Genomic DNA, 21,792 nt, shown 5'->3' on the forward strand with positions numbered 1-21,792 from the left:
ACCTCGGTTTGGCCATCCGTCTCGGGGTGATAAGCTGAACTAAGATTGATTTGAGTCCCTTGCAATCTGAAGAACTCGGACCAAAACTCACTTATGAAGATGCGATCCCGGTCTGACACGATCGTCCTTGGCATCCCATGCAAGCGTGCCACTTCCCGAACAAAAATTTCAGCAACCCTTTTTGCTGAAAACGGGTGAGACAATGTTATGAAATGTGCATACTTGCTCAGTCTATCCACCACAACAAACACCACCGATTGTCCTCGAACTTCCGGCAGCCCCTCGATGAAGTCCATGGAGATATCCTCCCAAATACGCTCTGGTATCGGTAGTGGTTGCAGTAGCCCGCTAGGCTTGAATGCCTCCGATTTGGCTCGTTGGCAGATTTGACATTCACGCACATACTTCTTCACGTCCGTCTTCATCCCAGTCCAAGTACAGTTTTGGGCCAGCCGCTTGTAAGTACGTAATACCCCTTCATGACCTGCTATAGGAGTATCATGGAAGTGTGCCATCAATAGCCTCCGTAGCTCTTCGTTTCGGGGTACCTTGATTCGCCCGTGCTCTAGTACTAACCCATTGCGCTCCTCGTGCTCGGGGTTGCTTGAGGGGTTCGCTCTCAACTCCTCCATGAGTCGGACCAGATCACTATCCTCTGCACTGGCTCTTCGTAGATCTGAAAAGAAAGGAAAAGTGGGTGCCGAGAAAGAAGCGAGCTCCCTTTCTTTTGAAAGTTCAAGCAGCGGTTTACTTCCATCCAACAACACTCTCTGATCATCTCTCCAAAAGGTCAATGTGAGGCTTATAAAATCAAAGGTCACGGGCCCCAAGCTCCGAAGCCATTGGGTCCCTAAAACAATATCGGCACCTTGCAAGGCCAATGGATAAAGATCCAATGTGAAAATTTGGCCTTGCACCTTCAATTCTGCACCTCTACAAATAGAATCTGCTCGCAAAGTTGTGCCATCTCCAATCGTCACATCGAACCCTTCCGTGGGTTCCGACTCGAGCCCAATCTTCCTAAGGAGCCTCTTGTCAATGAAGTTGTGGGTGGACCCGGTGTCAATCAAGATTCTCACTGTGGTCTTCTTGACTACACCGTTCACCCGCAATGTCTTTGGCGCAGCTGTCCCCGAATAGGCGTGGAGGGAGATTTTGGCCATCGTGTCCTCCGCGTGATGTTGCTCCTCAACTTCTTCTCCTCGATGTCCAGCCACATCTGCACTTTCAGCTGCCATGGGTGGAAGATCGTGGCCTTCTCCTTTGAGTGGTAGCTTGGCAGGGAGCTGCAACGTCATCGCTGGTGATGAAGCTGTCGTGGTCGACTGTCGATTGACCGAGGAGAATGGTAGAAGATCGCTGGAGGCCATATGCGATTTCTTCTTAGTTGCCGACTCACTATGGTTGCAAAGGGAGCTAGTGAAAGGCGGCCCAAGTGTCGAAATTCGCGATTTCGGATCATCTCCTTCACCACCGATGAGGATTCCTGATGAGGGATATCCAGCGACCAGGTGTGGGGTAGCCAGCACTTCGCGGTTTGTCGACGAGGTCTCCGGTGCATGGGAAGATGTGGAGGTTCCGAGGGCTGCTACAATGGTTGAGGATCTCATTGTAGCCGGTGGCAGTTCGTTGCGGCTGACCATGGGTCGAGGTGTAGAATCTCGATCTTGCCGGATAGCCGAACTTTCCCCTATTTTTGTGATGAACGGGGAGGCCGTGGAGGATGTTGGGTATGTTGTGGAGGGTTCCCAATGCTGTCTTGTGATTGCCTTGCTTGTTGAAAAAGGTTTCGTCCATGCCCGTATTTCCTGCATCATCTCCATCATTATTTGCTTGTTGATGGCAATCTGTTTGGAAATAGACCCCAACATGGATAGAACGCTAGGTTCTTCCGTATTCCTATTAGATCGAGTGATCGTCATTGGAAGCGCTTGTTCGAGGAACGGTGGCTCTGATACCAGCTTGATACGAACCCTCTTTTGGTGCTATGGCTCTGATACCAGCTTGTTACGATCCTTCCTCGGCTATAGGCTCTGATACCAGATTGTTACGATCCTTCCTCGGCTATAGGCTCTGATTCAAGATTAATACGATCTTGCACGGAACTTTAAGATCAGATCCCGAAATATCCCGCCGTTGGATCGCTGTGAAATTTTGATATGTTGTAGGCCCGGAAAAGAGCTTTCCAACGGATCTAGTTTGAGGCGAATCGGAGTTGGGGATCTCGAGATATCGTTCGTTTCGTGGACGAACATCAGGATACTCTGTTTTTGGATTCCGTGGATGAAGGCACGAAATCCTGGGTAATGGTGGATTGTGGAGGGCCGGTGTTGATGGGGTGGCACCGGTGTAAAAGTGATGGTGGAAGGGTTATGGATGATGGAAAGGTTAGGGATAGCGATGGATAAATTGGAAGAAGGGGGAGAAGAGGGCCACTCCTAAGGGACTAGGGTGATTGGCCTGTCGAGGGAGATTAGAAGCGGCGTCGCCGGGGAGATTGAGGGAACGGGAGCGAAGAAGATGAAGGAGGCAAGGCAAACTCAATTCTCAATATTCAATAATAATTTTGGTTGCCCTACACATACTTTTATAGGCTAACCAACAACTCAATCTTATCCTAAAACACAATCTTATCCTAAAACACAATCTTATCCTAAAACTCAATCTTATCCTAAAACTCAATCTTATCCTAAAACTCAATCCAAACTCGAGACGATGTCGGTGAAGTCCGAATCGTATCATTGTTAGGTTTTATAATTGGCAAATTGGTTACTAGGCAAAGTTAGTTACAATGTATTTTCTCTAATTTTTATTGTAAGAACTGTGGCATAATGTCTTATGGAGTTTGGAAGATAAATGAAGCTGTGCGACAAAAATTGAAGTTCGTGTGAAGCTTGTTCGAAATTCATTCAAAGCTTTTGAAGAAAGGCGCGAGAGAGAGCTGATACTCCCCTCTTCCACAATTAGGTGAAGACCTTGAGGGCCGTCCACCTCACGTCAACCTTCCACTTCCCTTCCCTCGATAGGTCCCAGGTGGGCGAACGAGTGCGACCCGGAATAGCCTCTTGAGCCTCGGCCTGTTCGAAGTTCAGTCGAAGCTTGTTCGAATAAGTTCGAACGAAACTTACCCAAAAGATCAGAAGATAAAGCTAAGTAGTTTGTTTGAAGTTTGTTCGAACAAGATTTTCTCGAGAGCTCTAGAAAATTAATGCTCAGTAGTTTATTCGAACAAGACTTTCTTGAGAGCTACAGAAAAATAATGCTGAGTAGTCTGTTTGAAGTTGTTCAAACAAACTTCAAACAAGATTTGCCCACCAAGTGTTTGTGATTTGTACAAATGAACAGAAGGGAGTGAACACAAGCCTAAAGATATGTTGGATGATAAGTGGAAAAAGTTAGATCGATAGGCGGTCATTGACATCCATCAATGGTTAAATGATGTTGTATTTCATCTTATTGTAAATAAGACGTTCATCAAGTGTTTGTGAAAGATACTGCATGGCTTATATGAGAGAGAATGTGGAAAATAGGACATTTCTTATTTAGATTTGAAATATATGGAGGGAGAAACCATAATAGGCCATTTGAATGAGGTCTGAAACATTGTGGATTAACTTGCTTCTATGAAGATGGTGTTTCCAAGCATATGTCATTGGTAGTTCCCTACCGGAGTCTTTGGAGACTTTGGTAGTCTCTTTAAGCAATTCGTGAGCCAAGTTACAAATAGCTTGTTAAATGAAGATATAAGAAGGAAAAAACTTATGCAAAATCTACTTCGCAAGTTCTAGTCACAGAGACTAGAAGTTGATCTAAGTCTCATAAGCATGGCGATCGTTATAAGTTAAGAAGCGAGTCTAGGCTAAGGAAAATTTTCATTTGCCATTATTGCCCCCTGAAAGTTCATTTCAAAAGAGAATGTCAAAGATTGAAAAAAGATCAAGAATAAAAAGAAGAGAATTTTACAAATCACATGCTATATTTTATCTATTTTATGATTCACACCCGTCTTTAAGATTTTTATAACTCGATCCCTACTTTTTTCTTATAATTCTCATTTAACATCCTCTGCTAATTTAAATGGTACCAGCAAAAGAATATTTTGTTATAATGTATGAAATAATTTATAGATATCTAAATTACTCATGTCTTTTTCAGAGGAGAGGAAGATAGGAGAAAACAATAGCGGTGAGGGTATTTCAATAATTTGTTCGATATCAGTTAGTCAAAATAATGTCAGGATGTTAAATGAAAATTATATAAAAAAATAAAGGGTTGGGTTACAAAATTGACAAAGACGGTGTGTGAATTATAAGATAGGTAAAATATAAGGTGCGATTTGTAAAATACCCTAAAAAGGAAAAGTCGTTATTATGACACTTAACAATGACATGGATGCTGTGAATTGTTGCGGTGATGAATATATTAATATTGCCTCTACGTTATCTCATATTGATTAGATCTTAGACACCGGTGCCGCCCGTCATGCCACATCACATAAGCATTTCTTTACATCTTACAAATCCGGCCACTTTGGTTTAATAATGAAAAATAGTGGTTACTCTCAAATAGTTAGGAGAGATATGTGTTTAGAAACTAATATTGTGATGAAGACCGAGGTGTTTATCATCATATTCCCGACCTATGCCTTAATCTCATTTCACTGGGATATTTGGATAACAAAGCTATGGATCATCTTTGGTAGATGTGCATGGAAGCTTACCAAAGAGTCTCTATTGTGGCAAAAGACAGAAATATTGCTCTCTTTACAGGACATTAGCAAATGTAGCTAGCGATATTGTTACCTCTTATCATCCTATCAATAGGTGTAAGTTTCTCTAAAATTATCTTAAATCTTTCAATTTGTCTTTCCAAAAGTCTAGCAATAATAGACAACAAAAGAAAATAGGTTGTCAAGAAAATAAAATAAAAGAAATTAGGAAAATTATTTAAAATATATACTATATTTTATTTTTGTTATCATTTATATCATACCTTATGAGTATTTATCATTCAACCCCTATATTTTAAATTTAATGCGTGTAAAATACTATGACTTTAATTTTTTAATATAGAGATAAATTACATTAATTATAGATGAAAAATAATATATATCACTGACTAAATAATTCATCAATATCAAGTCAAATGCCATCTCATCTTCTTCTTCTTTCTTTTAACTCTACCCAATCTTTCTTCCCTCCTATCTATCCCCAACTCTACCCCCACCCTACCCATTTTTTGACACTCTCTTCCCTCATCCCTCCTCCCTCCTCCCTCTCTCACATTATTAACTCGCCATTCCCTTTTAGCATTTCTTATATTTTTACTCTCACCTCACCTAAACTTGCGAGTATTAAGAACCTCGTCCGAGAAAGACTATAAGGTGAAATTGAGCCAGTATAGTGATAGTGCTCTATAGCAAGAATTTCGGTGCTCATAAGTTAAAATGGCTGAGAAAAAGAAGAAGAAAAGAGATGCCAAAAAATAAGAGATAGAAAATGTGTTTAGTGGGGGTTTGGGAAGAGATAGGACATTAAGTAGAGTAAAGAAGATGATGGCATGACTCATGAAGGGTGTTACTGCTTTTGGGCTAAATTTAACTCAGAGTATTTTTTGAGGCATTAGACTCAATAAATAAGGATTGGATAATAAATACTCATAACTTAGGAAATAGTAAATGATAACAAAAATAAACTATATGGTAATTTAGATTTATTTCCTAAGAAAATATAACGAAAATTAATAGTTCCTCTTAAAAATAAATGCGCTTTCAAGAAAATTAGCCAAATAAATATAATATGACAACAGAGAACATTTAGTTTACACTTAGCATTTGAAGTAATTGAAGAAAGATTGGCTGTGGGAAAACAAATGGCAGTGCTTATATTTCGTCATACCTCTTAAAATTGGTGCAGTAATGATCAAATGACTGACTAGTAGATGGATGGAGAAATATCCTTTCTGCTTCTTGTTCCGGACTATGATCTAAATTAGATGAGTATATCGGCCGCTATTTGTACATGTATCATCGGAGTGGAATTTTTAGTGAAGAGATAGATATCCCATAGCTAAAGCTGACATTGTATAGCATATTAGCATTATATAACAATCGCCTGTCTACGGACTTTCATCAAAACATAATAATAGTAAAAACTAATAATAATAATAAATCCAGTAAAACACTTAGCACGTCGTTAACTGTTTATTATCAAGTCAATCGGTGTAATCAATTGGCGGAAACTTTGTGCTGGCTTGTTAGTTAACTTTCATTATAAAGTCAATGGATTTGTTTATGCTCAATATCAAAGATGAGGAAGGAAAAGCTTGGACATGTTTAGGCCTTTTATCTTGTTTTATGATAGTGGAGCAGCAGTTAAAACGCATTAGGACTTATAACAATAACAGCATCCAGTTTTAGACACAAGAATCTCAAACTGTAGAATTTGTATCAGTATCTTTTATATAATATCAATCCATTTCAATTAAGTTATCTTTTCCATCTTGTTCCTTCATACCAGATAATTAATATCAATCAAATCAAAGCACTCTTGTGTATATCGAGCTTAATCGATTCGAGAGACTTTTATTGATAGAAATATAATATGATCAAATTATTTCTGTGTAGAAAGTAAAAATGGATGCATTTTATTTATGTTTAGTTTTTCCTTTATTTGCAGATTGTGAAATGTTTCTTTTTATTAATTATAGGGATAATTTTATTTAGACCATGTGAACTATTACTATTTCTCACTTTTTAAAAAAAAAATTTTAACATAGACCCATTGAATAATAAAAAAATATATAGTTTAGCATCTCTAACTAGGCTCGAAATCTCTAAATTTGGAGCTCGGTGAAGCTCCAATGGTGCTCCAAATAGGGTCTAAATTTGGACCCAGCTTTAAAACATTTTCAACCGGATTTCGAAACTCTAAATTTGGAGCCTGATAGAGCTCTAACCGGGCTTCAAATGGGCTCCAAATGTAGAGTCAGTTATAGTTGAGCTCCAAATTTGGAGCCCCATCTAAAAATTTGGAGCGCAGCTCCAATATTATTTAACTTTTAAAAATTCTAATTTTGCCTTATAAAATTATAAAAGTTTAATCTAAAAATTTAAATTCCATCTACATCCTTTATTAAATAATTTAATTAATTAAATTGAATATATAATTAGTTTTGTTAATTTATTTTTAACAAAAATAGTACCATTAAAAATGTCTATCTTTAAAATAAATCTAATATTAAATTATTTAAGTTATTTTTTATTTTTTATTTTTATTTCGTGTAATATAATTTTACTACGTTTAATTAAAAAATATATAATATTAAAATAACTTATAAAGTAATTTAAAATATAATATATAAATATGGAGTGCACGGAGTTCTTGCCTTAGCCCTCCCTTACAGATGCTCTTATGGGGCTCAACCTTTGGAGCCTCGTCCAAAAATTTGGGGATCGGCTCCAAATAATATTAATGAACTATTCTATTCTAGAGATCTTTATAAAAAAAATTGGAATTTGTAGCTAGACCTACTCCAAATTAAGAAAAAAAACACCAAACAATTCTTTTGGTCGTCTTCTAATGCAATTGAATCAAGTAAGTGAAGTAACATGAATACATTCATGTTCATAATCAAGAAAACTAATTTTATCCTATGCTAGAGTTTTTTGGCGTGATTCCAAGATTAACGAAAACCCTTTATACTTTCTCTTTTGGTACGTATGGTAATGGTAGTCGTGCATGAATCAAATTAAGTATATCTATCATCTCCTCGCACAACCATGTTACATCACTATGAAGTGATGACAATGCATAGAAACAATGTCTAGAAACAACCCAACAAAGTCTAGCAATATTAAGCCATGACAAACGCATTAATTTCACAATGTCTAGGAACAATCCAACGACGTTTACAAATTACAAGCCACAACCAACAAAAGTTTAAAAACAATGTGCAGAAACAAGCTAAACTAACGTTCTCCATAAATTACAAGCCATAAACAATCCAGAAACAAAGCAAACAACATCATTTATTCGCAACCTGCAATCTGAAAGAGGAAAATGCAGAAAGAAAAGCAAGCCCAAAGCAACAGGATTTCCCCCGTTGAAGAGAAAATCATGACAGCGAACAAGTAACAAGATGATACACATGTTGTCATAGGCACTCGAGCTCTCCAGCACCATACTGGCCTGTGGCAACGAAAGGTGAAGTAGGCTTGAAGTACCAGAGTGACTTATTGGCGTCTAAGCAGAACATGAAAGAAGGGAAAGATGAAACAACAATCACACACGAGCCACCAACGATGATGAGGTCTTTTTTTGTTTTTGTTTTTGTTTTTTCTTTCTTGAAAACATAAAGAGCCACCTTATTAACTCAAATGATTGAAGATATATTGACCAACAGATGCCCTGGTCCCTGAGATGAGAGGTCCTGCAAACCAAATAATTGCCATCCTATCACCTATTAAGAGCAGAAATGAGATCAAAATGTACAATTTTCACTTTTACCTACTTGTAAACTCTTGTGTTCTATATCAATAAATGAATTCAATAAACAAAATCTAGTGGGGAAGAGTAAATTCATCCATAGGGAAAAGAAAGTGCGTGAATGGTGAACGAAATATTTGAATGTAATTCTGAAAAAAAGAAGTGCAGGTATTATTACTTATTAGTCATACAACAGTTGTTAAAAATAGAGAACTCGAGGCAGAAAATAAGCAGCAGTACTAAGACAAAATTATTTTTCGTCACTATATATATATGTGTGTATATATATATATAGTTTCCATTCCAACCTACTCTGTTAACACTTAACAGAGATGGAAATAATTAATGCCAAGGATATTTGTTTCGCATTTTTTTTTTCAGAGATAGTAGCTAAACAGAAATAACAGAGGATAACAATTTATCAAAGGAAAAATGAAAAACAAAGATCAAATATCAAACAGTGGCAGGTTAAATCTGAAGCAGTATACCGATTATGATTAATAAACATACCCCTTTCAAATAATCAGTCGATATAGATATTGGCAATGTGCTGAAGCTTGCCCCGTACTTCGCTTTCTTGCAGCCTTGCTTTCAACTGAGAGTGCGACTCAGAGAAGTTCAGAAACTGGAGAGATGTGAGGAACTCAATGCCCTGTGGTACCTCTTTTAGCTCTCCTAGGCCTTTTAAAACAAGGGTGTGCAGGCATACCATGGTTCCCTTCTCCATCTTCACTTGATTGACACAACCAATGTTTTCAATAATAAGAGATTGTAGATTGGGGAACCATCCATCACGAAACACCAACTGCTGGTCCCCCTGGTAAAGATCTAGAAAGATATATTTCATCTTTTCCGATAAACGAGAGGAATCTTCCTTGGGAATATTACCACCTTTTAGTTGTAACTCCCTAAGAGAATGTAGATTTGGGAGCCATCCATCACAAAACAGCAACTCCCGTCCAAGGGTCAGATTATCGTATATATTACCGTTTATAAATAAAACCAATCGAGAGAGGAGGCGCATTTGCGATAAAGAGGCAGACAGATGCATAAAGTGGTAGTCTTTTAACTCGAAGATAGCCAAACTTCTTAGTTGAGTCAGATTTTTCAATCCTTTTACTAGATCCCTGCTAGCTTTCACGCCCTTGAGAGTCTGCAATACTTTAATATTCCACAAACCTTTTGGTGCTTCTAGGGGTGTAGAAGTTCCGGACCCATCTTTCACCTCCATAACGTTCAGGTATCTCAGCTTCTCGAGCTTCACTATCCCATGTGGCAATTCTTTTATCATACTTCCATAGAGATCCAACGTCTCCAGGTTGGAGAGCTTCTCGATAGATTTCGGGAGGGATTCCACTTTTGAATTCCTGAGACTTAAGTAGCGAAGATTGAACAAGTCCATAATCACATCGGGTAAGGTCTTCAACGCGGCTCCATCCAGATCTAGCACTGCAAGATATTTAGATTTAGATAAATTGGATGAGAGAAACGAGGAGGAGGTTGTACTGCAGTGCAATGCTAGGAAAGTTCGAAGCAACGGCATATTTATTCTTGATAACACATCTTCGCTGCAATTGTGTACTGCCAGACGACGGACATCGCCGTCTACCTTTAACTTTGCACTGTTGTTGTAGACTAATGCATGAAATGTTGCCTTTGCAGACACGACGAGAGCCAACTCACGCATAAGGTGATGCATCCGAAACCTCCTCTTATTATTCATTTCTACAACTTGTAGCATGCTCCGCTTGATTAGCTCGTTGAGATGGTCCTCCGCAACTTCCTCCAGTGTGTTGGATCCCCTTTCTTGTACAAACCCCTCTGCTATCCATAACCTGATTAGCCTCTTCTTAGATAACAAATAGTCCTCTGGGAACATGCTGCAATATAGGAAGCAACTCTTGAGATATGTCGGTAGATCCTTGTAGCTTAGATATAGAACGTTTCTAAGATCTTCTAGGCTAGAGTTCTGTTCCAACTCCCAATTGAACCGATGGTAGACTCGGCTCCACTCCGACTCTGTTTGCTGTCCTAATGATGACAGGAGTTTTCCTACTGACACAATAGCTAGTGGCAGTCCTTGACACTTGGTCACAAATTCCTTAGCACACTTGTCAATCTCCGAAGGGCATACATGATCTTTTTCCTTCCGAAACGCCCGCTTACAGAAGAGATCCCATGCCTCCTCGTCACCTAAAGGCTTGAGTTGGAGCTTACATCTATCTTGTGCAAGTGATGCTACACCATCAATTCTAGTTGTGATAATAATTCTGCTCCCTTGGTGATTATCAACAAAGCAATCACATAGATCATGAAATGCTGTCGGATTCCAGACATCATCCAATATAATCAGATATCTTTTGTGTTCCAGAAATATTCTCAATATCTCTTTTAGTTCTGTGGCGTCCATGCTTTGAATGTCATCTGGAACTCTGTCTCCTTCCCCGTATAGTTTCTTTATTAATATTCTTAAGATGTCATCAATTTTGTACGACTGTGAGATAGAAACCCAAGCATGGCAGCCAAAATTTTGAGACTCTGTCTTATATACATTGGTGACTAGAGTTGTTTTCCCTAGCCCTCCCATACCCCATACTGAGACTATAGAGAGAGCACATTCCTCAGATTGTAACAATCTAGCTAATATTTCTCTGTTTTTCTCAATTCCCACAAGCTCTTCTTCATCGAGGAGATGACAAGCCATTGTTTGGTGCAATATTCTGTCGCTAGTGTTATCTGTCACTTGACGTGGCATCTGGACCCATCGGTCTTTCCGATTTGATAGCTTTGTAAGCTCCTCCTCTATACTTTTCAAGAGAGTATCAATACCAGTCAAGTCAATGGAAGTTCGATCTTCATGTCTTATTTTTCTGGTAATATCGCCAAATTTATTTCCTTGGTGAGATAGAATATGGATATATTCATCGACCAAGTCCTGAGTACCATATGCCAGCTTTCGTACCTGTGCTATCCAAGCTTCTAGGGGTGGATTGTCGCCCTTTGTCATGTCAAGCTGGTCAAGGAAACACTGTATTACCAAAAGTTCATTCTTTATGCTACTCATTCGATTTTCAATGTCTTTCATTACTGGACCTTGTTTTGCTTGTTTAAATTCTTCTGCTTGCAGCGCTAGCTGTGCCAGTCCAACAACTAAACTTGCAGCAATTTCCATCTTTTTGTTCTTCACTTGATTTACTCGGCTTTGTAATCCTTTTCTCTTGCTCTTCTCGTCGATCTACTGGCCCGGAGAAATTAAACCTGGCGGTGGATACTTAGAACCTAGTGAACATTCAGTTTACACTTAGCATTTGAAGTCCTTGAAGAAAAATAGTATTTGGGCAAACAAATAGCAGTGCTTATATTTCGTCATACCTCTTTAAAATTGGCGCTGTAATGATCAAATGACTGACGAGTGGATGGATAAAAATTTCCTTGTTTCTTCTTGTTCCCGATTATGACCAAGAGTTATTCCATAGCTAAAGCTGACTTTGTACAGCAGTATATAATAATCGCATCGCCCTGTTTACTGACTTTAATCAAAACATAATAATAATAATAATAATAATAATAATAATAATAATAATAATAATAATAATAATAATAATAATAACAATAATATAAAAAAACCAACAAAAGACTTAGCACGCTATTAACCGTTCATTATCAAGTCAATCGGTGTTAGGGGCAGCAAATCTTGACCCCACCCCATAATCTTATACGACAAATCAGCTCTTAATTGGGTTTAGATTTAGTATAATCAAGTTCAGATCGTAAACGGGACCTGTTTAATAATCGGGTCATGGGGTTTATATAGCTGACCTGTTTTGACCCGTTTGACCCATTTAAATATACGAGTTGAGTCGAGTCGAGTCAAACTACCAACCCGCCAACCCGCTAACCCCCAAACCCCCCAACCCATATATATATATATATATATATATATATATATATATATATATATATATATATATATAAAGTAACTAAAACATAAATCGCTCTACTCTCTCATTCTCTCCACTCTACAACCGCCTCATCCAAATTTTCAAAAGGGCAAAAATTTTTTGCCACGCCTTCTCTCTCTCCAATCTCTCTGGTCGTTGTCTGTTGCCTACTGCGGTGTCTCTCGTTTAGTCTCCACCTATCATCTGCCCCGACTCCCAAGCAGGTGTATTGTGTAGTGCTTATCGGCCGTTGAATCTCTCCAACCCCCTCTGTCCGCGGTGCCTCTCACCTCCGTCTCTGCCTGTCGTCTACCCCGAGAGTTCGTCAGCAGATCTCCTTACCATTTGCGCTTAACCCCTCACCCTTGTCAGATCTCTTCCCCATCTATCCTAACCCTGACCACTGCTGCCTGCCTACCCTAACCCTCACCATTGCCTGCCAAGCCTTCATCACCGTCGTCGCTGCCATTGCTACTGCTCGCCTGCCGCCTTCACCGCCACCGCCGAAGTTAAGATGGAGCATATGCATTGAAGTTAAGGAGGCCTTCAATGAGCACACGTGTGAGCTTCCATGTTGCCTACATTTTCTGTTATCTCAACACCCTATATTCTCATACTGACTAAAGCTATATAGTGACCACTGATAGTTTCAATCCCTCTAATACTTTACAAAAAGTTTTAAGGAGTTTTACCATATTTCAGCTAAATTTGTCTTGGATCTTATAATTTGCGATTATAATTTTGTGATGTTTATTCTATTTCTCAATGTTGTCTGCAGGAACTGATTGATGATTTTCCACCACCACATCAAAACAGGGGCACAAAAGGAGGACATATAACTGGAAATGGAAGAGCTATTGTTGGTGGTATTTCATATCCAAAAGGAACGCATATTTAATCCCTTTTCTAACATCACTATATACATTTCAGTCTTATTCTCCATAATTTACAATGGATTTGTTTAGGCCCAAACTCAAAGATGAGGAAGAAAAATCATGGACATGTTTAGGCCCTTATCTTCTTTTGTGATAGTGCAGCTGCTAGTAAAATGGACAACGACTTGATGACATTAACAGGATGCAGTTTTAGATAAAAGAATCTCAGACTTTAGACTTTGACTCAGTATCCTAAGTAGATCAATTTCAATTTATGGCCTCCACGTTGGACTACTTCCTTGGTATTATTAGATAATTAATATCAATGAAATCAAATATTGTTCTCTTAGAGGTAGCACTATTTATAGTTATACATTTGTCTTGATTATCATAATAGTTACTAAAAATTTGCTAAAGTTGTATAATGTATATAGTTTAATAAAAACGTCTAAGGAATTATGGAAATTTTAGACAAGAAGTACAAGACAAAAGATGCCGATACAAAGAAATTTATAGTCGGTAAATTTCTTGAGTACAAGATGGTTGACACTAAACCAGTGATTAACCAGGTACAAGGTCTTCAAGTGGTAATTCATAAGATTCATGCTGAAGGGATGGTGATTAATGAATCATTTTAAGTGACAGCTATTATAGAAAAACTGTCACCGTCTTGGAGGGATTTCAAAAATTACCTAAAACACAAACGCAAGGCAATGACATTTGAAGAACTTATTGTGGAGCTACTCCATTAGACAGTGGAGCTACTCGACACATTTGTGCCAACAGATGGATGTTTTCATCTTATCAAACTGCAACAGATGAAAAACTTTAAATGGACAATTCAGCAACTTCCAAGGTGGAAGAAATAAGGAAGGTCGTGTTAAAATTAACTTCAGGAAAAGAACTTACTTTTAATGATGTGATGCATGTGCCCGACATTCGAAATAATCTGGTTTCGGGATCATTATTGAGTAAGAAAGGTTTTGAGTCTGATAAGTTTGTACTTATCAAAAATGGCATGTATGTTGGAATGGGCAACTTGTCAAATGGCCGTTTTAAGATAAATGGAATGACTGTAACTCCAAGAATAAATAAAGAGAAATATTATTCTTACTTGCTTGAGTCTTGTGAAATTTGACATGGTAGATTAGGACATGTTAATTATAGCATATTTCGTAGATTAATTAATCTTAATATGCTGTCTAATTTCTCAATTGATTTAAATAAAAAATATGAAATATGTGTTGAAGCTAAATTGGCTAAGACTTCATTTCATTCCATTGAATGAAGTACAGAACCTCTAAAACCTATACATACCGATGTATGTGATTTAAAATTTATTCAAACTAAAGGTGGAAAAAATATTTTATTTCTTTTATTGACGATTGCACAAGATACTGTTATGTGTATTTCCTAAGAAGCAAAGATGAGGCATTAGAAATATTTATACATTTCAAAATTGAGGTTGAGAACCGACTTAGCAGAAAGATTAAAATGCTAAGAAGTGATAAAGTTGGTGAATATGAGTCACCATTTGCACAAATATGTGCAGAAAATGAAATTATTCATCAAACAACAGCTCCTTATGCTCCACAGTAAAATGGTATTGCTAAATGTAAGAATAGAACTCTGAAAGAGATAATGAATGTCGTGTTAATAAGTTCCGGTTTACCCCAGAATTTGTGGGGGAAAGTTTTGGTTTCTACAAATCACATTCTCAACTGGTTATCCCATAAGAAATTGGATAAAACACCTTATAAGTTATAAAAAGATCGAGAACCTATCTATAAATTCTTAAGAGTGTGGGAGTGCCTAGCAAAGGTTGCGATTCCGATTTTTAAAAGAACAAAAATTAGACCTAAAACTATTGATTGTATATTCATTGGTTATGCTCATAATAGTAGTGCATATCGATTCCTGGTTCACAAATCAGATAATTCTGAGGAACACGAGAATACAATTATTGAGTCTAAGAATACATCATTCTTTGAGAATATATTCCCATATAAATCTACATCAGAAGTAAGTTCTTTCAAAAGAACTTATGAAAATAAGCAGAACCAAGAGTCCATGCAAGAAGGAAATGATAATCAACCTAGACGAAGTAAGAGGTCAAGGACATCTACGTCTTTTGGTCATGATTTTCTAACATATTTATTAGAAAAAGATTCTCAGAGTTATAAGGAAGCAATGTCTACTCCTTAATAAATTGCTCTTGAATGGTAACAAGAATAACGTCTATCCGATTAATAATTGCTCTTGCGGCCTTATATAATATGGAAATATATTAGATGGATACGAACATTGCATTCTTGAATGGTGAATTAAATAAAGAAATCTATATGGAACAACCCGAAGGGTTTGTGGCTCTAGGACAAGAGAGAAAGGTGTGCAAATTAGTTAAGTCTTTTTATGAGCTTAAACAAGCACCTAAACATTGGCATGAAAAATTTGATCTAGTTATGATGTCAAATGGTTTTCACATTAATGAATATAATAAATGTGTTTATGTGAAATGGACTTCAAATAAATATGGATGACATGATAATAACTGCTAGCAATATTAATGTCATTAAAGTTACCAAGAATATGTTGGCTAAAAAGTTCGATATGAAAGATATGAGAATTGCATATGTGATTCTTGGTATAAAGATCATTAAGACAACTAAAGAGTATGTTATATCTCAATCACATTATATTGAAAAATTACTCGATAAATTTGATAAAGATAATAACAATATAGCTAGAACACCTGTAGATGTGAATTTTCATCTCACAAAGAATACAGATGAATGTATATCTTAGTTAGAATATTCTCGAATAATAGGCAATTTGATGTACGTCATGAATTGCACTCGTCCAAATATTACGTACTCCATGAGTAAACTGAGTAGATATACAAGTAATCCAAGCAGTGATCACTGAAAGGCGATAGTTAGGGTACTTAAAGGATTACACTATTCAAGATATCCAGCAGTACTTGAAGGATACAGTGATGCAAACTGGATTTCTGATACAAAAGATACCAAATCAAAGGATCTCAAATGGTATAATATCCATTGATTATGTGAAATCAAACGATAAAATCGCGGATCCGTTAACTAAGGGTTTAACAAGAGATCAAGTATATTGTTCATCGAGGGGAATGGGTTTGAAGCCTACTACCTATAGTAACGACACAACGGTAACCCAACCTAGTTGATTGGAGATCCCAAGATCTAGGTTCAAAGTGACAACCAAGTTCTCGGGGCGTTATCTGAAATCACTAAGAGCATCTCCAACGATGGCTCCATATTTGGAGCCCAAAGGCTCTAAAGGCTCCAAATATGGAGCCAAAAATGGAGCATGAGCCCGATGCACTCCAACGCACCCGGCTCCATATATATTAAAATAATAATATAATACATATTATTATATTAGCTATTTAAATTACTTAATAGGTCATCTTAGTGTTATTATTTTTTAATAAAAAAATTATGGTTAGAAAACTCTCATCGAGATCTTTAAAATAAGACTAATATTTAATAGTTTCAGAAGTAATTTTAAATTTCTATTTTTTTAATTAAACGCATCGAAATTACATTACACGAAATAAATATCAAAATAAGCATTACATGTCATTAACTAAAAATATCAAAATTATATTACATAAATAAGTAGAAATTAACCAAATGTAATAAAAGCAATAGATGCTTAATATTCTGGTAAGTCATCTCCGTAGCCACTGGTTTTTAAAGAGCTTGAAACCAATGATGATGAACGATTTCAATGATTCTTTGCTCGACATAAGAAGATCCAAGATAGAGAGGCTTATTTTGAGCTTTGAAATACACTGATTGAACACTTATGGTAGAGGCACGGGAATAAAGAAATATAAATTTTAATGTAATTTTTATTTGATGTATTTCATTTTTAATGTATTTCATGTTTGATATATTTCATATCTAATGTATTTTAATTTTTAATATTTATATTGGGAATAATTTTGAGTAATTATATTTTAGGACACATAATTTATTAGACTCATTTTTATAAATAATAAAAAATTTAAAATTTAAAATTTAAATTAACTCAAAAATAATTTAATATTTAGACTCATTTTTAGAAATAATAAAAAATTTAAATTTAAATTAAATCAAAAATAAATTAATATTAGACTCATTTTAAAGGTCTCGATGAGACCTTTATAATGGTATTATTTTTGTTAAAAGCTGATAAGTAAAACTAATTATATACTCAGTTTAACTAACTAAATTATTTAATAAAGGATACAAATGGAATTAAATTATTGAATAGAATAATTATTGGACAATTTTGGTATTTTCAAAAGGCCGAAATGACAAATGGAGCTGGGCTCCATTTTCACGGTGGGGATCCAAATTTGGAGCCCCACTATTCCTAGCTTCAAATTTGGAGCTAGTTTTAGAGCCCCATTGGAGCTCAACCAGGCTCCAAATTCTAAATTTGAAGCACGATTAGAGTTGTTTTAAGAGCATCTAACTGTGGCTCCATATTTGGAGCCACGGTGCACTCCAATGCACTGGGCTCCATATATATTAAAATAATAATATAATATATATATTATTATATCAGCTATTTTAAATTATTTAATAGGTTATCTTAGCGTTATTATTTTTTAATAAAAAATATATGGTTAGAAAACTCAGATCGGGATCTTTAAAATAATACTAATATTTAATAGTTTTAGAAGTAATTTTAAATTACTAATTTTTTAATTAAACACATTAAAATTACATTACACGAAATAAATATCCAAATAAGCATTACATGGTATTAACTAAAAATATCAAAATTACATTACATAAAATAAGCAGAAATTAACCGAACATAATAAAAATAATAGATGTTTAATATTTTGGTAAGTCATCTCCGTCCATAGCCACCGACTCCAGTTCTAGTTTCATTTTTAATATATTTTATATTTGATGTATTTCATATGTAATGTATTTTAATATTTAATATTTACATTGGGAATAATTTTGAGTAATTATATTTTATGACATATAATTTATTAGACTCATTGTTATAAATAATAATAAAAATTTCAATTTAAATTAACTCAAAAATAATTTAATATTAGACTCATTTTAAAGGTCTCGATGAGACCTTTCCAATGGTATTATTTTTGTTAAAAACTAATTAGTAAAACTAATTATATACTTAGTTTAACTAATTAAATTATTTAATAAAAAATATAAATAGAATTAAAATGATTGAATGTAATAATTATTAGATAATTTTAATATTTCAAAAGGTTGAAATGACAAATGGAGCGGGGCTCCATTTTCATTGTGGGGCTCTAAATTTGGAGCCCCACTATTGCTAGCTCCAAATTTAGAACTAGCTTTAGAGTCCCATTGGAGCTCAACCGAGCTCCAAATTTATTGATTCTTATACTTCGAAAATCTAAGTGGAGTATGCAGGTTACTCTTAATAAGAGGTCACCTATGTGAGTGTAAAGTAGGACGTTTCTATGGGATGACTAGGTAAATCTCTAGAGCACTCAAAGAATTACCGAGCACATTTAGGGCCGAAATGGACACGACATATAGAACCGACTGTGTTGAAAAGAGCTGTGTGGGTATTATTGTCTTGGTTTATATAAAAACTGAACAGTTCAAGACATCATGTTCACTGGTTAGCGAATAAATTCGATAATACTTCACTATGGAAGGTTCAAAGCTAAAAACTACCTATCCTGATGCGGTAATTTTTTGTTGTACTCTCGATCAAGTCTGCATTTCATATGCATTTTCAGCCAATTCATTCATGTGGGGGATTGTTAGTAATTTCATGTATTTGACATAAACTTTTTATTAACTTTGAGCTAAGTTTTAAGGGGGCCCACACTATTAATGATGACTTAATGGTGGAATTAATTTAGCTCAAAAAGTATTTTATTGTTATATATTCACTTGGTCAAATCTATGAAGAGAAGTGAATAAGAATTACCTCTAAAGTGGGTATCATGGCTAAAAAAACTAAAAAAAAGTGAGTTTAGTATCATATTGGATATTTGAGAAATGTTAATATGGTATATAAGTAACAAACTTCTTATGGGCTTTGGGCCCCAAAAGGGGTACCTATTTTATTGGTAAAGATTACTATGCAACTTAACTCACGCACGCATCGCCCGGCTCGGCTCGGTTCGATTCGGAACAGTTAATCAGTCAGTTAGTTGGGTTGAACCCAACCCGAAATGGTGCATTCATTCAGTGACTATTTGCATCTTTTTGTCGAGCCTGTTTAATTCTATAAATAGGTTGGTCTGCATACGGTTCGCATTCGAACAGTTGCTTCCCTTCGAGTGCAAGGCAGTCGTGGAGGACGAATTGGTCTTGAGGAAATAGTGTCCAACACTAGACTCGACTATTCAGAATTTTATATTATAATAACCTATAAATTTATTTAGTTTATTTATTTTGATTGAATTTTTTGACATTTTAGAATCAAATTGTTACCGCCAACAATATCTTGGCCCAAAGATCTAAAGCCAGTGGTATGCAAATGCAACCGGGTGTACAATGATCGATGCACATAAGGGAAAAAGGAGTACTAAGAGATTTATTTGTAATCTCTAAGAATATAATCCCAAATGCCTTCTTTGTAAACTTTTTTCTATTGACAGTAAATCATAGATGTAGCCCGAATTTAGGTGAACTATGTAAATCTTTCATTGTGATGGTATTGTACTTTTTTATTATTATTCTTATTTAATTATTACGCAATGAACGTAAATTTTGAATATTTATTTGAAATTGATTTGTTTTTCTTTACAGTGTAAGCAGAATATTTATAAAAATTAATAAAAAAATTCAACAAAAAGACAGACTTTGAAGAGAACATTTACTTTACAGATAACATTTGAAGTAGTTGAAGAAAGATAGGATGTGGGAAAACAAATGGCAGTGCTTATATTTGGTCATACCTCTATGTGTAGCTATCAAGTTTCGTCCAGTTTTAAATATGTTTGCATCATAATTCTTTTCCTCGTCAAACTTAATTGTCAATATAGACTTGACAACGTTATCACGGATCTACTTTCCACCACTAAATCAAAACTAAACATTTAAATATCACGATATTTATTGCAAGAAGTCTCTTTCTTTTGGCATATTTGCAAATAAACTTGGAAGATGTCATTCAATGGTCAATTCCAAGGTGAGCCTTCAATGAATTTAGTTACATTCAGTTCCATATATAATAGACTCTTTATATTCTCGTCTTAGTAGCTTAAACTTTTGAGTTAAATTTAATTTCAAAATTCATGTCAAAATCATATTAATAATTAAATTATGAGACCGTTGCGTACACAACATAACAAAGTAACCAACAATATGAACAAGAGGATGAGCTTAACTTCAATTGATATATATTAAATGTCAAAAATCAATCAGCATACAAATAAACTAAAAATTGCAATCTAAGTGAGCGACAAATTAAAGATCGATCCCCTGAGAGGAGTGAAGAATTAAAGATATATGCAAATTAACAGAACTTCTAGGGATGGGGACTCACGTTCATTTCTTTTAGATCTCCGATGGATAAACGAGAGCCTCTAGACTTTTGAGCTAAACTGAGGAAGAAGTGATGATTGAACTTGATAACAGCCAGGGGGGAAGTCTCCTCCTTATAAAGAAACTAGGAATAGTTTGAGAAGGTTCGCGATAATAAATGTGAACCAAGCAATGTAATACACGCTGACCGATGACTTGATCCAAGAAGGGAGAGTTCTTTAACTCCAAAGTCAAGTCGTCGGAGTGAATGGGAGATTTGGAGAGACGGTACTTAATTATTTTGAAGTAAACTCGTTAACTCTTCTCGGTTATGTTGTTATCTTAGCATGCATCTAAGTCCCTAATCACTTTGGAGTATAAATAGATTTGTTATCCAAAGCCATTAATTAGTCTAAACACGATTCACTACCCGTAAATTTGATGGCCCAAGATGTGAAGTAAAGTTGCACCAACAGAGTCGTAATGAAATTGGCTACATACTTTTTCACACCAAAGGTTCTCTTGATGGTCATTAGTTAGTGCATCTCTCGTGATTAATTAAGCTAAAAGCAATTTTAATCTTAATAATGATCTTTTTGACTTGCCTAGAAGGAGACCAGAATTATTATTACTACCGCTAGCATTTCAGGGTCCCAATACTTATATTAGAGTATCTGCAATACTTATATTTTAATCTCAAACCAGTTTTAGTAAAAAGTGTTTCGTCTTTAATGTCAGCAGTTTATACACATAATTACAGCGTCACAATAACAAATAATAGTACTGAAAGAATATCCAAGTACTTACTCGTCTACTTTGATAGCGAATTAACCTATTTGTCGAATAAATTTGTAAAACAAACTACATTGCCCAAAATCTAAAATAAAAATAAAATTAAAAAAAAAACTGTCCATGTCCTTGGGATTGTGAAACAATGTCTAAAAACAAGCTAGCAAAATCTAGAAATATTAAG

The 21,792-nt window shown here is 35.7% G+C and overlaps 1 protein-coding gene across 2 annotated transcripts; it reads right to left on the reverse strand.

Annotated features, from left to right (window-relative positions):
- Nucleotides 1-7,844: 7,844 nt before the first annotated feature.
- Nucleotides 7,845-20,979, reverse strand: LOC140778499 (disease resistance protein RPM1-like). 2 transcript variants are annotated; one of them, XM_073123243.1, is made up of 4 exons: nucleotides 20,842-20,979; nucleotides 11,859-12,005; nucleotides 8,997-11,765; nucleotides 7,845-8,430 (listed from the first exon to the last, which is right to left on the reverse strand). In XM_073123243.1, exon 3 carries the CDS (start codon nucleotides 11,656-11,658, stop codon nucleotides 9,010-9,012), a length of 2,649 nt encoding a protein of 882 aa, XP_072979344.1. In that variant the 5' UTR covers nucleotides 11,659-11,765; nucleotides 11,859-12,005; nucleotides 20,842-20,979; the 3' UTR covers nucleotides 7,845-8,430; nucleotides 8,997-9,009. The 2 variants fall into 2 exon arrangements, with proteins under 2 accessions (XP_072979344.1, XP_072979345.1); XM_073123244.1 differs by having other exon boundaries at nucleotides 7,845-8,460.
- Between the last annotated feature and the right edge of the window lie 813 nt (nucleotides 20,980-21,792).

The sequence above is a fragment of the Typha angustifolia genome, chromosome 15, assembly GCF_048772165.1.
Source record: "Typha angustifolia cultivar Huaian chromosome 15, ASM4877216v1, whole genome shotgun sequence".
NCBI lineage: Eukaryota > Viridiplantae > Streptophyta > Magnoliopsida > Poales > Typhaceae > Typha > Typha angustifolia.